The sequence below is a fragment of the Neovison vison genome, chromosome 14 (assembly GCF_020171115.1).
Source record: "Neovison vison isolate M4711 chromosome 14, ASM_NN_V1, whole genome shotgun sequence".
Taxonomy (NCBI): domain Eukaryota; kingdom Metazoa; phylum Chordata; class Mammalia; order Carnivora; family Mustelidae; genus Neogale; species Neogale vison.
This window is the reverse complement of record NC_058104.1, coordinates 30,959,179-30,976,630: the sequence shown is the minus strand read 5'-3', so window position 1 is coordinate 30,976,630 and position 17,452 is coordinate 30,959,179. Positions and strand designations below refer to the sequence as shown.

Below are 17,452 nucleotides of genomic sequence, written 5' to 3'. Positions count from 1 at the left end.
AGGCTCATAGAACTTTGCTTTTGAGTAATTACTTTGGGTGTGATTATATACTTGTTTGTGTAATTACTTGACATATATCCTACTCAACAGAATGAGAACTGCAAAACAGTGGGAATGTATTTGTTTCTGGTCACCATTACATCCCCAGGACCAAGTACAGCACTTGATAACATGATAGGTACTTAGTATATATTTGTCAAATGAATGAATGAGTGAAAGAATGAATAGCGAATGAAGAAATTCATTCAGTTTAAATGCTCCATTCTCTTCTATAGCAGTCTTTGATAGAAAATAATATTTTACATTATATACCATCATGTGGAATTGATGATCCTAGCAAACACATATCCATCTGCAGCCTAATGTAATTCTAGCACACTGTTAGGTCTCCCCAGATATGGTGTATGTTTCCCAATTTTAAAAGCTAAGATTTCTGTGTGCTTGGAACCTTCCATATAATAGCTGAGAAACGGATGCCAGGATCTAGGACCTTAGTGAATATCTGCATCTCAGCTGAGGAACTGGAAGCACAGGCAATAATGGAATTTTCCCAAGGTTACAAAGCTAGCTGGTATTTTTATTTACACTTCATTCATTTACATTTTTAAAAAATAAATCTACCTTCTTGTCACTTTGGAAGGTAGTTAGAAAAGAAGACTGGGTATGCTTCCTTCTGAGTTTAATTCCCAGGTTCACTAATGGGTGGCCACTGGGCAAGTCTAACCTCAATTTCCTCACCTGCAAAATGGGGAGAATAAGAATATCCCATAAGGTAGAGCTGTTGCAGGGATGTAATACATGTAAACGGCTCAGCACAATGCCTTGTCTTTGGTAATTGCTCCATGACATTTAGCTACTGCTGTTAATGTTCCTGCCTTGTGGGCGCCTGGGTGGCTCAGTGGGTTAAAGCCTCTGCCTTCGGCTTGGGTCATGATCCCAGGGCCCTGGAATCGAGTCCCGAATCCCGCACTCTGCTCAGCAGGCCGCTTCTCCATCTCTCTCTGCCTGCCTCTCTGCCAAATAAATAAATAAATAAAATCTTAAAAAAAAAAAAAAAAAAGTCCATGCTTTGGGGTTGGGGCGGAAAGGACTGGCCTTGCCCTTCAATGGGTAGGAGCCCAAGACCAGATGCTTCTGCTCATTAAGCTTGGAGAAAACAGGCCTTGCTCCAGTTCAAGAGGAAACTTGTATAGGGGATCTATTTAACTGTCTCTCTCTCCAGGAGTGGTTGAATCTACTGCCTTGGTCGTTTGGTTGAGAAGACAAATTAGCCAGAAAGCATTTTTGTTCAATAACACCCAGCAGGTGGTAGAGTTTGTGAATTCTAGGCCCTTGGTCATCATCGGCTTCTTCCAGGTACTGGGGTCAAGAGGTGGGAGTGGCTTTTTGACTGGTGAGCAGTCCTGTGTCCGGGAGGGGGTAGGGTAAGGAGAGGTCTTTTACTTGGGTTAGTGCCATACCCATTCTTTGTTTTCCAATGAGCTGGTTTTCCGGGAAACAGTTAAAATGAAGAAGGAAAGAATGGAAGATGACCTGGGTAGGAGAAGCTAACTGGAAAGGTGGACAGGAATGCAGAGAGAGGAGAGGAAATTGTTTATTAAATTGGTTTTGATAATATAACTGATCTTGTGGAGGTCCATTTAGAATATCACTGAGTAATAAGTAATTTGAAAATTGTTTTTCCTTGTGGAGAATGAATTTCTTATATATCTTTACTCATTTCCGGTAACTAGGATGGCTCCTGCCTTCCCCCAGTGGAAGTCAGAACTTTGACATTATATTTTTACACAGGAAGAGTACGTACGTCTTTCTGTCTCATCTCACTTTTGGACAGCCCCAATTTTCTTTCAAGTTATAGAAAGAAGGCTGCAACTGCAGCCATATCTTGATACCAAGTTTAATATCTGGTGATCCACATGGTCAAACCAGTTGCCTCTTCTGAAAACAATTAAGGAATAAATGTTTAAAAGTCTCAACCTTGGGGCACCTGGGTGGCTCAGTGGGTTAAAGCCTCTGCCTTCGGCTCAGGTCATGATCCCAAGGTCCTGGGATAGAGCCCCGCATCGGGCATTCTGCTCAGCGGGGAGCCTGCTTCCCCCTTCTCTCTGCCTGCCTCTCTGCCTACTTGTGATCTCTATCTGTCAAATAAATAAATAAAATCTTTAAAAAAAAAATTCTCAACCTGTGTGTTAGAACAGCTTTACTCAAAATACCTGGAAAAAGTTGAGCTTATCAGTTCTTTCCTTTAATCTCTGTGGATTGGCCTATTTTGGTCTTAGTCATAGCCACAGAAGTATTCTGCGTATGTAACTTCATGAAAGGGGACTTAGGGAACTCAGGAAAACCCCAGAACTTGGAAAAGTGAGGAGACCAATTGATCACCATTTCCACCTTGACCTTAAATAAGCCAGACGTTTTTCTTTCCACCAAAGTCCCACCAAATCTCTTTCTCCAAACAGGATTTAGAGGAAGAAGTAGCAGAGTTGTTCTATGATATGATCAAAGACTTCCCAGAGCTAACATTTGGAGTGATATCAATTAGCAATGTCATTGGACGTTTCCATGTCACCCTTGACAGTGTTCTGGTGTTCAAAAAGGTAAGACTTGGGTTCTATTGCTAGTGAAGGGTCCCTAGCTCAAAATGGATTATGCATGTAGCTACAAAATTTGGGTGCAAATTCTGGTTCTGCCACTGCCACCTGCAAGCTACATGGACTAGGCAGCTATTGTTAGATCACAGTCACCCAGAGTTTCTCTGGCCTTTCTAGACATCTTCCACTGTAAGCTCCTCTTCCTCTTCTTAACCAGTAAATGCCAGTCATTAAAGCTTAGTCGTCTCCCCTGTGTTTTCCTCCGGTCCCTGCTCTCTCACCCACCCTCCATTAGCAATTACCACCCATACACCCATGACTTACAAATCTCCCATTTTCAGCCAGACTTCTCTATCTCGAGACTTTCATATCCATCACCAGATGTCTCAACATGACCAAGCTTAACATCATAATCTCCCTTCCAATCCTCCAAATCTTCTTTCAGTTTTTTTTTTCCTCTCAATGAATGGTATCACCATTTCTCCCAAGTCCCATCTGAGCAATCAGAATACTCTTAGGCATTATTCTAACCCGTCCCTCTTCTCCTCCTTTCACAACTGTCCATCACCCCAAACCTATAGATTTTAAATCCAAAGTATCCCTTGAATCTATCTATTTCTCTCTTCTGCTACCATCCTAACTAAGTCAAGTGACCATGATCTCCCATAGTCTAATGCAACATTCACCCAATTGGTCTGCCACATTCTCTCTTATCCTCTAAAGAGTCATATTTACAATGGGGTGCCTGGGTGGCTCAGATAGTTGAGCCTCTGCCTTCAGTTTGGGTCGTGGCCCCGGGGTCCTGGGATCAAGTCCCGCACTGGGCTCCCTGCTCAGGGGGGAGCCTGCTACTCCTTATGCTTCTTCCTCTCTCTCTCTCTGTCTCTCATGAATAAATAAATAAAATCTTAAAAAAAAAATAAACAGTTGTATTTCCAAAACTCAAAAATGATGGCCACCTGCCTCCTTCCCACTGAAAGCCCTTTAATGGCTACTTATTATTCTTAGGATAAAGACTCAAGGCCCTAATAAGGCCCACAAGGCCTTCCTCAGTCTGGCCTCTACTACACATTTTCCTCCTTTCCCTCACTGGGATCTGAGAACAGATCATCCGAGCTGTCTAATAAGGCAGCTATCACATATGACTATTTACATTCCAATTAATTAAATTAACATTTTAGTTCCTCAATAAAACTAGCTACATGTGGATGGTGGCTACTATAGTGGACAGCACAGCACTTCCATTATTACGGAAAGTTCTATTGAACAGTGCAACTCTAGACACTGTAATCTGGTTCCTGGAACATGTCTTACTCCCTCGTCACACAAAGCCAAATCCTTACAATAATCATGTTATTTACAGATATGGCTTAGAGAGGTTAGGTTACTTGCCCAGAGCCACACGGGAGGTGGGCGAAGTGATAGCCAGACCTGCTTAAGACTGTGAGCCACTAATTTTACTTAGGCTCTTAGAAGTCATTACAAGGTTTTAAGTTGGAGAACAAAATAACCTGATTTGCGTCTTTGAATGGGACAACAAAGAGTCCAAAAAGAGATCCAAATACATATGGGAATCTAGTATATGATAAAGATGATATTTAAAATATGTTATCAGGGGTGCCTGGGTGGCTCAGTAGGTTAAGCCTCTGCCTTCGGCTCAGGTCATGATCTCAGGATCCTGGGATCAAGCCCCACATCAGGCTCTCTGCTCAGCAGGGAGCCTGCTTCCCCCTCTCTCTCTGCATCCCTCTCTGCCTACTTGTGATCTCTGTCCAATAAATAAAAACTTAAAATAAAATATGTTATTCAATGACTGGTGTTGAGAGAACTGGGTAGCCATTTAGGAAAAAAAAAAAAAGCTAAATCTATATAACCTCCTTCCATGCATGTAACTAAATTGCAGATTGATTTATGATTTAAAAATATAACAAACAATGGAAAGACTAGAAAATGCCACGGGGGACTTCGATTTCTAAACTCGGAGCTGGAAAGCCCTTTTATAAAGCATGACAGAAATGCACAAAACTATGAAAAGAAATACTGATAAATTTGGACCACATAAAAAGTTAAAATTTCCACAGAATAAACTTCATCACAATATAAAGAACTAAAGCGCAAACATGAAAAATGGACTAGGACAGAGTCAGTATATTTTAATGGTTAAGAGTATGAGCTCTAGAGTCAGACTTCTGGGTTGGAATCTTGGCTCCCCCTCTCACTAGCTTAGCAATCTTGGGCAAGTCACTTCACTTTTCTGTGCCTTGACATCCTCAGCTGTACAATGGGAGAAATAATGATTCGTAACTCAGTGGAATGTTATGCGAATTAAATGAGTTCTTGCATATAATGTATTCAGCATTGTGGCTGATGCAATATGAGCTCTCCAGAAGTCTGATTAAAATTATCGACTCTTGTCATGTTCAGAAAAGAGTTTCAGCTTTGTCCAAAGGACAACGGTGCCTATGAAGTATTTGAGCAAGAGTGTAAGACCATCACTCTGGCTAAAGGTGCGGGGTAGGTTGGAGGGAAACAAGGCGAGAAATTGGAAGACCATTAGGCAGCTTTTGCAGGAGTCCAGGAAGAGGTCTGGACTACAGGTTAAGCTCCATGAAGGCGAAGAGAGATAGAGTAGGGAGAAATCATCCAGAGACAGCTACGTCTTTGCTCTCCTTCCCACACAGATTTTGATCCTGAGCTACAGAGAACTATTTCCTTCCCTGTGTTAATCCAGTCCTTCTGAGAAGCAGTCTTCAAGCAGGATTAGACATGCAAAAGATTAGGGAAAATGCTTGTGAAGGGAAAGAGAAGGAGCTGGGGGAGACTCATCAGGCCACCATACAGGTCTGACCTTCTGGAAGGAAGGAAGGTCCCCTGCTTGCAGAGAAGTTCTAAGAAAGCTGGTCACCGTCACCTACCAGAGAAGTCCTGTACCTCCCAGAAATGCGCTTGCCTTAGTATCCCCAACACAGCGTCACTGGTTAGGAGCAGTGTGCAAGGAACTGCATCAACACAACTATTTGGATGGATTTCAAAATGAAGCAACTGGCTGCCCACTGACCACACGCCCTGCTTTATAGACTGGAGATTTTCAAAGCTGCCACAGGCCCATCTTTCACTCACACACTAATCCACCCGGCCATTCATATTTACCAAGTACCTACATTACAGATTAGGCTTGTCACTATGGTCTTCTCCTTTTGTCCATGGGGAAAACTGTGTTATTTATATCTATAAAGTGTCTACATTATGGAAGCTGTTGTCCTCCAATGCTTTTCTCCTTTTGTCCAAGGGAAAAATTGTGAAACGCGAGGAGCTTATTAATGACATTACCAACAAACATGTCCTCAATCAAGTCATAAAAGGGCACCTCACCGATTTTGTTATTGAATACAACACTGAGGTCAGTGAGCCAAAGGGTCCCTGGGAGAAGGGAAGGTAGGGCAGCTGTGTGCATGGATGACCCATCTCCCTGGTAATTTCAGAACAAGGACCTGATTTATGAATTGCACATCCTGAATCACATGCTGCTCTTCGCCTCCAAAAGCTGGGAATCATTTGGTTTGATAATGCAGCATTATAAATTGGCATCGAAGGAATTTACAAACAAGGTTTGTGGAAAGTGCTACTGCCCTTGTTGGATGGGTATCCAGGACACTAATGTTGTTTGCCGCACTGGTGATTGTAAATTAAGCCCAGGGTGATTTGCATGTTCATTTGCATAAGTTCCCTTATTTGCGTATTGATGTTACATATTATCTCCTACTTAATTTTAAACCAGCTTCCTCCTCCTTCCTGCCCAGCATCTCTTCCTTTCTTGCCATACCTATGCTGTTCCTTCCCTCATCTTTTTGAGAAGTCTACTATGGGAACATGATGGTTTGGCTGCTTTTTTGATCAAAGATGCTCCAGCACGAGTGAAGGACTGCCGTGTGGGTGGTCTTCGGCCTGGAAGTGAGGGGGAGGAGAGAGCACCCCTATCTGAGGTCAGGGAGTATGAACAGCCTGCAGGTGTGAAGTGGCACGGATTGATAAGTAACTGCTGAGACTCAAGGCTTTAGCATCGCACAGACCTGATTTCAAACTCTCTTATTCTTGGGAGAGATTTTGTTCATGAGTGTCTTAGCCTCTGAGTTTCAATCACCTTATGTAAAATGGAGAACTTCATGGAAGAATTAGAGGTGTCACAGGTAAAGCAATGAGCAAATGTGCAGTGAACAGCGCTATTATTGCTCTCATCACTGTTAGAAACAAATCTGTTTTTCTCAAGCACCATACCTATGTGTCCTACCACCTGGACTGTGGGGGCAATTTGCTTCATTTTTTAATTTTTTATGAGAAGTACAGTAATGGCAGATTATTTTCCTTTTGATGAAAATTACTCTAAAACTCAAATGAAACCATTAAAAACTTTGAAACCCAAAATGAACACTCAGTAAAGCCACTAGGGTGCATATTTAATGTTCGTGCTATAACCCACCACACTATTCTCCAGGGAGTTTGTTCCAATTACATAAATAGTTCTTGTAGATATACTTCCTGGTTTATTCAATTTTAAATTTTTGATGTAATTCAGCTGATCACAATCTGACTGCTTCCTTCTATGTCTCTTACATTGTAAGAGTCAATACATAGCCATATTTCTCCCAGATTATTTTTTTATTTAACTCTTTAATCTCAGTGGAGTTTTTTTTTTAGCATATATTGGGAGATAAGGTTCTAAGATGGCCTTTACCCCAGCTATCTAGCTTCCTGAATGCCATTTGATTGTGATCCATTTTAGAGCCAAAGATGAATGGATGAACATTATTCACACAGGCCATTCCCCTATATCTTATCTTGTTCATGGCTAGTCAATATTTGTTAATATTCAAGGATTTTTTTTTCCCAAGGATGGTTCTAACGCGTTGCTTTGTTTTCCACTCCCCAGCAGAGGGAAGCCTGTTAGGCACATAGTAGGGCCCTTCATATTTTGATAGATGAATGACCTGAGGGTATCAGTGTTTGCTGTGGCATTCCTGCTTTGCCTCTTGCTTCTTCTCTGCAACCAGAGTCATCTTTTAAAAATTATTGTAGCACTTTCTGGCTCTCACTATTCTTTAGAGACCTTCTATCTTACTCAGATAAAAGCCAGCCTCCTTACTAGACCTCTGATCTCATCTCTGACACATCTCTAACTTTGTCTCCCTTGACTCTCCCCTCATGGTGCTAAAGCCACACTGGTCTTTCCATTCCATTCAGGAATATTCTAAGCTCCCTGACCCTAGGCCTTTGCACTGATAATTTCCACTGCCTGATTCAATGTTCCCCTGACTTGTTAACTGATCACCCAGGTCCCAGCTAAAACGTCACCACCTCAGATACTCCTGACCCTCCTACCTAACACTGGGCTCTAACCTCATTGCACCTGTATGGTCATTCTCTATCACGGGGCTCTGTTTTACAGTCTAATTAACACTCATTGCTATCTGAATTTATTAATTTGTTTACTCCTTTGTTGTGTGTCTTTTCCACTAGAACATAAACTCCATGAGGGCAGATCTTATCTGCCTTGGGCAGTTTGTATTGCCAGTGCTTCGCAAAATGCCTAGCGGGTACTCTGCGGAACACTTGTTAAATGGCGAGTGAATGAAGTCATGAATTTCCCTGAGCGAAGAATAATCTAGAATAATAATGAGTTGACACATATTGAGCATTTTTACTTCCCAGTATCAAACCAGGCTTTTATACACATTGTCCTGTTTAATTCTCTCAGTGACCCTATAAGGTGAGTGCTCTTATTATCACCACCATATGGGTAAGGAAACAAGCACAGAGAGGGTCAGTTACTGTTTTGTCCAAGGACCTGGATGAAAGCTTAGGACCTCCTGACTTCCTGTGGTTGTGTGGATGGGACCCTGCACAAGGATGGTGAAACCAGGCTGGGGGCTGGCCTCTGACTGTGCCCTAGGGCACAGAGCTGCCCCTGCCCAATAGAAAGTTGTTCTGTCTTTCAGATAGAAATAGCCATAGACCCTGCTATTCGCATTCCCTTAGGGCTCTCCCAAGGTTTCCCAAATTTCTTTCAGTAAGGGATTCCTTAGCTAATTTCAATCTTTACCCTTTTCATGGCCTCCAATCCCAGAGAGACTCAGGTTTTATTTGATTTGGCAGATCCTTTTCATCCTTGTGAATGCAGATGAACCCAGAAACGGACATATCTTGAAATACTTCGGTATCACAGAGGTTAATATCCCATGTGTACAAATCCTAAACTTAAGCTCTGACGCAAGGTACAAAATGCCTTCTGAGGAGATAACCTATGAAAATCTCAAGAAATTTGGCCACAGCTTCCTGAATAGAAATGCCAAGGTAAGTTTGCTTTTGGACAAGGTTTACTCAGAACCTCAAAACTGCGTAATTTTGCTGGCTTTGGTTATCTGAATGGGGAGGCGGAATCTCGTGGTTCAAAGTGGGGAAATAGCCATATCTCTCCATCTCCAATCTTTTCACCTTTGAACCTGTCCTGACTCTATAATTCCACCATTTAACAATTCCACCAATACTTTTTTATTTTGAACGGCATTTCAGAACTGAAATGCAGGAGCTCCCAGGGCCAATGTTCTCTGAAAGGAGACACCTTTCCTCCCTTCAGACTCTCTTGTGAAAGATTTAAGGATAGATGGATTTTATCGGAGAGGAGATAGGGTGGGGATATATTAAGCAATCAGGATTTAGCCTCAAAGATTTTATGTGCCTCTTATTGGGAGGCTAGAAAGGAGCCTGTTTTGCTAAAAGGAAGGAGAGTCTGTAGCAGGACCAGACGTAACACAGTATCTCCTGCTGTTTATGTAGCATTTGCAATGTCCCCCAGCCACCCTGCTGAATTAGGGGACCGTATTTTTAATTTTCCAAATGGGACCACTTTTGAGATTAATGGGTGGGGGTGTGCATTCTTTAAAAGTATTCTGGAACAACAGGAATAAATTGGAACTTTCCAGGCAAACCAGAATGATTGGTCAGCTCCCCTCTGAGGATTCCTATTACCTTCTGTCCATTCCTGCACAGACACGCCTTCTCAAGTGAAAGCCATTTTTTTTCTCTGATGCACATCATCATCACAAGCCAAGTGGTGAGGCTGACATTTTCCATGTCATTTCTCCTCTTCCTACCTTCAAAACCCCAGATCCTATGCATTTGGACTTTGGATCCCCTGCTCCCTCCCTCCATTGCTGTCCTCTGATCATGTCCCTTTCGCTATCGGGAGACTTAAGCTCCTCATTGCAGACTTGCCCTCCATCCCTTCTCTGCCATCATTTCCAGAGACGCCAGCATCCAGAACCCTGGTCTCTCTCTCTTTCTCTCCTTTCATAACTGGTATGTCCAAGCCATCCCAGCCATCTGCTCTTGGGGCCACACACTACAGATAGCAGTCCCTCTGAAAATCTGATTTCAAGCTCCCCATCCTCTTAATTTCTTTTTCTAATATCCACATTGCTACAATTCTTTACCTTTCTCATGGGCTCCAATCTCCTGATCTCCTTTCACAAACTCTTTTCTGCCTTCCTTCATGAACTTGGATTCCATGGTTCATAGCTCTGCTGATGATTCCCTTAACTTCTTTATCCCTTTATTCCTTAATCTACCTTCTACTTCTTTGTACTCTGTAGAATTTACAAAGCAAAATGACAACTCTGGTTGAACCCACTTAATGTCCCTACTTCTTCTAGGCCAAGGCTAGAGAAAAAGACTACCACCATGAGGCAGGCCTCATGAAATCACAAATCTCCCAGGGGCTCTTTGAAATGTCCTGACATCTCTATATAAATTTCTCTTAGTGTGTTCATTCTCTGAATCTGAGTGTCTCTGTCCTCATACCCTATTCCTACTTCCAGTCTCAGCTGAGTAAAAGACCATGTATCATCATGACAGGGGCCCCTCATTTTCCATCACCAAATCTACAAACCTACCGGGAGCTCTACCCATTCTCTCTCTCTTCCCACTAGTTTACCTCGGGAGGTGTCTGTCTCCTCCTCAAGGGCCAACACATACTCCCATGCTCTTGAAAAAGATGAGCACCTTTCACATGACACGAGATGTCAATGCCTGATCTGCTCACTTCTAATTTTCATCTTTTTCATCATTTCCCATCAACCATGCCCAGCCTCCACCCTCCTTTATGCTCCCTCAAAATGAATCCTCAAGTCATTTCTAGAGGCTGCTAGGGGGATGAGGGAATTACTGCAAATCCAATTTAAAGGGAAAGGAGAACAGAGAGCAGGAACGAGGAGTGGGGAAGACCCTCCAGGCAGAGCTACGGCATAAACAAAGGCCTGAGGTAGAAGCCTACCCCTTTGGGGAAATAGAAGATCAGTACAGTTGAAGATACCAAGGAAAGAATGGTAATGGACTTGATGAGACTGGTAGGAGCCAAAGTGTGATAAAGGTCTTACAGGTCACGTAAATTATCTTGCGTTTGATTCTTGAAGTAATTGGGAATAGCTAAATTTTGGGAGGAGGGAGGGACAAACTAGTTAAGATGTTGAAGACGTGAACCCCACTCTCATCTAAGAACCTCAAGAATCATGTATTTGGAATGCTAGAATTCATCCCAGCTTGAAGCCTTGCCTCTTCCCAACCCTCTGATCTCTCAATCTTCCCTGAATAATTCAGGCTGGACATCAAGCACTTCAAACTCTTTCCCAAAGTAGTTGTAAGAACAAGAGAAAATTTTCATTGTTTCCCGTCAGGGCAGGGAGCCCCAACTGCCAACCCCTTTCTGGAGACTGTTAGACCTCTCAAATTTGCTTCCTAGAAACATCAATCCAGTGAAGACATTCCAAAATATTGGGACCAGGGGCCAGTTAAGCAGCTCGTTGGGAAGAACTTCAACGTAGTGGTCTTTGACAAGGAAAGGGATGTATTTGTGATGTTCTGTAAGTATATCTACAGAAGCCATAGAATACATGGCCCAGATATTACCTTTCAAGTGTTGCTCCTGAATTCTGGGGCCCCAAATCTCCAAAATCTATCAAAACACCATGCCAAGGATGGTCTTCAAACATCTAAAGGGATTGGATCAAGGTGCTATCAGCTACAATTCAACTCTCCCTGAAAATCCAATTCTTGGAACATATGGAATACCTTCCATATAATCTAGTCCTGTGGCTTCTATAGCAATAATAATGCTAATGGCTAACACTGATTCAATGCTATGGTATACCAGGCCTCTTGCTGGGCCATTCTATACTTTATCTCATTTAATCCTCACAACACATTTTTTTGACCCTGGGATCGTGACCTGAGCCGAAGGCAGTCACTTAACCAACTGAGCCACCCAGGCGCCCCTCATAACATACTTCTGAAAGTAGCTACTATTATTGCTCCCACTTTGCACAGGACTAAACAGAGTCTCAGGGAGGTGAAAAAACTTCCAAAGTCAGGCAGCGAGTAAGTGCTGGAACTGGAATTGGGAGTCTGGACAGCCTGACCCCAGTGCCTTGGCTGGTCATTGCTGGACAGAACAGCAGTTCTGGCTTTATGTAACTTGTCAAATGGCCCGTATTGAACCTACCTGAGTTGGTGTGGCCAAACTGAAGACTCAAATCATGCAGTTTAAGGGCTTAGCAGTGTCTGGCATATTCCAAGTACTTGATAAATGACAGTTTTTATTATTCCTATTGTTGTAATTACTTTTAGTGCTTGCCTAAGGACTACTGCCCTTTCTCTGTTGTTTCTGATTTGCACATGAGAACGAGAGCCAGGGACCTCTCTCCCACCTTGAGACACAGAGAAGGATGACGCTGAAGTTATTCAGAAATCTCTTGTATTTTACCATCTATGGAGCACCGACAATGAGCCAGGCATGAGTTGGCTATATACACGTGCTCTTATTTCCTCCTCAAAACAAGCCTCTAAGGAAGGTCCAGGAGATTTCCCCATGATACAAATCAAAGAACTTAGCCTCAGAAAGATTAATTACCTCAAGTCCCGCAGTAAGTAACTTGGAAGGCAAAAACTTCCAATCAAGCTCTGATACCATTCCTTCCTGAGGGCTGCATTGCATCATGCACGCCTTTTAAAAACTCACTGAAATGGACTCTCATCCACAGGGTGAGATGTTTAAGGGCCATATGATGGAATAACCATGATCTATTGCCTTTAAGTGCAATAGATAAGAGGTGGGACCACTTTTCTATACTTAACTGACACAGAGCTAAGAGAATGCCTATTTGGTTGTGGTAAAAGGCAAAAGCAGCCTCATTTTCTTGAAAGCAGACCTGTCAGATTGGCCCCCTGGGGCTGCGAACATTATCTCCCCGCCCCAGATTGTCAGGAGGCACTTGGTTTGTAAATGGAGGGATGATTATCCAAATGCAGAGTGTTGGGGCCCTTGAGGCCACCCCTCCCACAGAGCCAGAAACTTTAAAGGGTTGATAAGGAGGGAAGGTTAGAGCTCATCCCTGATTTTCTTCAGAGGGCCTGATTCAGATTTAAAGAATGGTCCCTAAGGACTAAAAGGCAGGGTGGTAGAATGGTCACAAGTCAAAGCAGCCTGACTTCAAATTCCACTTCCTCTGCTTAATTACCTGGGTGACCTTGGGCTGTGAGCTTAACCTCTGCTAGAAAACTCTTGTGTGTGCATGCTCTCTCTCTCTCTCTCTCTCTCTCACACACACACACAAACACACACACACACACACACATACAATTTCTGGTAGAACATGAGGAATCATCTAGCATATTCTTTTTCCTTCAACTGGAGTGGAAAGCCGTTTTTTTGTTTTTTTTAAAGAAAAAAAAATTTTTTTTTGACAGACAGAGAGAGAGATCACAAGTAGGCAGAGAAGCAGGCAGAGAGAGGTGGGGAAGCAGGCTCCCCGCTGCACAGAGAGCCTGATGTGGGGCTCGATCCCAGGACCCTGAGATCATGACCCGAGCCGAAGGCAGAGGCCCAACCCACTGAGCCACCCAGGTGCCCCTGGAGTGGAAAGCTATGTTAAAAAAAAAAAAAAAAATTAGAAGAAAATGTCCTAGCCTGCTAAAAATATTAGTGTCTGGGTAGAGAGGACTAGATTAATTTTTTTCTAATTGATTTAATAATGACCAGGTACTGTGGCTGAAATGTAAAATAAGTAATATAGTATTCAAAGAAGGAAGAAATGCAATTTGCAGAAATAGCAGGACCATTAGTAGAACACAGTGACAGTATTTCTGGGGTAGCGCTGGCTTTCAGTCTTTATTAGTGTGAGCTTACACAACAGCCCTTCTCTTCCAGATGCACCCTGGTCAGATAAGTGTAAGGCACTGTTCCCAGTGTTGGAGGAGTTGGGCAGAAAGTATCAAAACCACTCGACAGTCACCATTGCCAAGATGGACATCACAGCAAATGACATTCAGCTGATGTACCTGGACCGGTACCCCTTCTTCAGGCTCTTCCCCATCAACTCTCAACAAGTGAGGGGCTCTTGGGACCTACATACCCGGAAATACCGTTATGTTATTATCATGGAACCAGTTTCTCCTGATTTCCAGCTCTGCCTTCTACCAAATCAGCTTCATTCTTGGCTCCAGCCCCCCTTATCCTCTCATGTTCACTTTGAAGCGTGCTCTCCATTAGCTTCCCCCAAAGTCCCAAGACTTGCAGAATTGGGTCCCACTTGGGTCAGCTGCTCTTCTCTGACCTAGTCATTATTGTCAGGAAGGTGTGGTTCCCTCTGATATTGGGGCTAAGCTCTACCCAGACTATTTGGAATAAGGTGGGGGGGTGTCCATGTGAATTTTTGAGGTAGGGTGCTACGAAAAGAGGGAAGACCACATGATGGAAAAATAGGTCAATGTCTTTTACACACCAGTGTCACAATCACCAAGCATTGCCAGTGCCATGGAACATACTCTCTGTGCTGCTCTGGCATGTGGGGAAGGGTGTCCATCAAAGAACTGCAAGCAAAGGTTCCTGCCCCAACAGGAGTATGACAGAGTGGGAGAGAAGTCATGATGTGGGCCCACCTCTACTTGCAATTGGAATTGAAGGGGACAGATTCTGGAGGGCAGATATACCATGCAGACATGGGATTTTAAAGAATGCTGAAGATTTAAGTCAGATTAGCAGAGGGGTGTGAACTATAGGCAGAATTGCAGCAGGCACGAGAAGGTGGGCAAAAGGGTGGCCACAGTGTTGTGAAGAAGAGGCTATCCTTCTGGTACAGAACGTGCACATGGGAGAGTCGTGGAAAATGAGGCTGGGTTGAGAGGGTGCAGCTGTGGTACAGCTGTCATTAGACAACTAGTGGGCAGTAAGCAGCTTCAGAATCTTCTTAAAGACTGAAAGACAAAAGGGAACTAGGGATGGCTGAGCAATGATCATGTATCAGATGCTTTGTAAAATAATAACTAGTCTTTTTAATGATAACAGTAAAAACAACTATATACAGCACTCACTGTGAGTCAGGCACTATTTTAAGTGCTTTTCATATAGTAGCTCATTAAATTCTCATAATAACGTATGTCATAGGTAATGTTATCATCTGTACATTTTAGATAGCAAAACTGGGTCATAGGTTACACAGGGTTTGAGCCCTGACAGTGTGGCTGTGAAGTCCCTGAGCCAATGACGGAGGAATTTTTATTACCCTTATCTTAGAGCCATAGTAACGGAGGCTCAGAGAGGCTAAGGAACCTGCTCACTGTACTCAGGTTGTTAGGAATTTGACCCTGGATTTATCCTACATAGCAATCCCTGATTACCTTGCAGGAAGAGGCTACTGTTGTGACCTTCTTCTGTTTTCTTTCTAGGCTGTACTGTACACAGGAGAACATACCCTGAGGGGCTTTTCTGACTTCCTGGAAAGTCAAATCAAGACAAGGATCGAGGATGAGGATGAGGTAAGGCAAAAACGGCAATACCCAGGATTATTCTGTTCCACACAAGAACTCATCAAGAACTCAATTAACTAGGGAAGAATGTGTCAAGAGTCCAATAATCTTGTGCTCTCTGGAGATCACTGACTACAGGTGAACAACCACCTATTGTAAATGATTTAATTTCAAGGGCACTTACTGCAAGGAAGCAGAAACAGCAGACTTTAGAAACAGAAGGAAAGGCTGTGAGGTCTCCTAAGGCTGCTTCCTTGGGTCCACCGTTCCTGAGTTGGTAACCAGATGTCTTGACGGGATCCAGCTCTTTGGCATTATTTTCCTGATGGCTGGATAACCATCCCCATCCTCTCAGAATCCCCAATACCATCCAGGTCTCAGTGAGGCCATCTGTAAGAAGGTGCCATCTATACTAGTTAGAACGCTTTCAGTTGCAAATGTCAGAAACATTACTCTTTGGTTTAAGCAACAATGGGAACTTAATCCATATAACTGGTAAGAACATCAGGCACAGGTGGATCCAGGGGCTCAAACTCATTTTCTGTCTCCCCATCTCTGCTTTCCTCTATGTTGGCTTTATTCTCAAACAGTCACTTCCCCATGGAGGGTCAAAGATGGCCCCACAGCTTTAAGCTAATATCCTTCCAGCTTAGAAAACAAGCACCTGGGGTGCCTGGGTGGGTCAGTCAGTTAAGCCTCTGCCTTCTGTTTGGGTAATGATCCCGGGGTCCTGGGATGGAGCACTGCTTTGGGCTCCATGCTCATCGGAGAGCTTGCTTCTCCCCCTGCTTTTGTGTGGTGGTCTCTCTCTCTCTCTCTACAAAAGAGAAAAGAGAAGAGAAGAGAAGAGAGAGAAGAGAAAAGAAGGCATCTATTTCTTCATAGTCCTAGCAAATGTCCTGGCTAGGGATTTCATGAAAGGCCTGGGTCATACGTCCAGCCCTGGAGCTAGACCTGGGGCACCCACACTTGTGGCCTACAAGTGGAGAAACGGGGTTCTCCAAAGGCCGTATTTCTAGAGGATTCCCATGGTTGGGAATTTCCTCACCTAAGCCAAATGGGCTTTTGATCCTCAACTGTGTGTCTCTGGGTATTTCCCAAAAAAGAAGGCTTGGTAATTACAATCACAATTATCACATATTTCTTGCCTCTTTATTTCTTTATCCTATGTCTTCCCTTCTTTCTTTCTTTTTTTGAATAGCTGTTGTCTGTTGAACAAAGTGAAGTGACCGAAGAGGAGGCATTAGCTGAGGAAAAGAAGGTACCTTTTATCAGGGAAGAGTTACCTGACCAGAAGTTGCCTGAGCTGGAGAATGTGACAGTGCTGTTAGAGCCAGCTGGACAGAAGGAAACAGCTGAGGAGGAGGAGAAGGTGGCTAAGCCAAAGGGACCTCCAAAACAAGAGAAGAAACCAAAAGTGAAGGAAGAACTGTAGCTTCTTCAAAGCCCAGAGCCATTTTCTAAGGGGAATCTACTCCAAAAAAATTATATATCATTGGGGTGGGTGGAAGCTAGATGATTAAAAACTCCTGAATGTCTTTGGCCCTGTTCTACTCATTGCTTCTTTTTCCTGGTTGGGGCTGCCTTAGAAGAGCTGTTTGGTCTGAAATTCGTACAGGGTTGCAAGCAAAGCCATAACTGCAACAATTAATGATTATTTACAACATGCTGCTCAGTCATGCAATTCTCACATCACTTTCATTATCCCCATTTTACATATGGGGAAACTGAGGCAAAAAGACGTTAGGCAACTAGTGAGGATCACACAGTTAGGAAGCCCTTGATTTATGATCCCAGGCACGCTCACTCCAGAGACTGCATTTAACCACTATGCACACACTACCTCCACTAGGTTGGAGTCCCCAGGGTGGGGACTGATTTCTTTATGCTTCATTTTGACACAGTAAGAAAGAGATCCAGACCCAAACAACTCCCCAGTCTTCTATATCTCAGTAAGTGACTCACTCTCTTAAGCACCAAACTGCTAGCATAATGCTCAAGTCCCTTCA

General features: G+C 43.3%; 1 protein-coding gene across 1 annotated transcript in view; it reads left to right on the top strand.

The window, feature by feature from the left end:
- The window catches only part of PDILT (protein disulfide isomerase like, testis expressed), a 32,197-nt gene extending 15,319 nt beyond the window's left edge, over window positions 1–16,878 (top strand). The window contains exons 3-11 of the mRNA XM_044234156.1: window positions 1,223–1,356; window positions 2,460–2,597; window positions 5,881–5,991; window positions 6,074–6,199; window positions 8,742–8,939; window positions 11,383–11,503; window positions 13,846–14,024; window positions 15,363–15,452; window positions 16,645–16,878. Coding sequence (XP_044090091.1) covers window positions 1,223–1,356; window positions 2,460–2,597; window positions 5,881–5,991; window positions 6,074–6,199; window positions 8,742–8,939; window positions 11,383–11,503; window positions 13,846–14,024; window positions 15,363–15,452; window positions 16,645–16,878 — 1,331 coding nt within the window. The remainder of the gene's footprint in view (window positions 1–1,222; window positions 1,357–2,459; window positions 2,598–5,880; window positions 5,992–6,073; window positions 6,200–8,741; window positions 8,940–11,382; window positions 11,504–13,845; window positions 14,025–15,362; window positions 15,453–16,644) is intronic.
- Window positions 16,879–17,452: the final 574 nt, after the last annotated feature.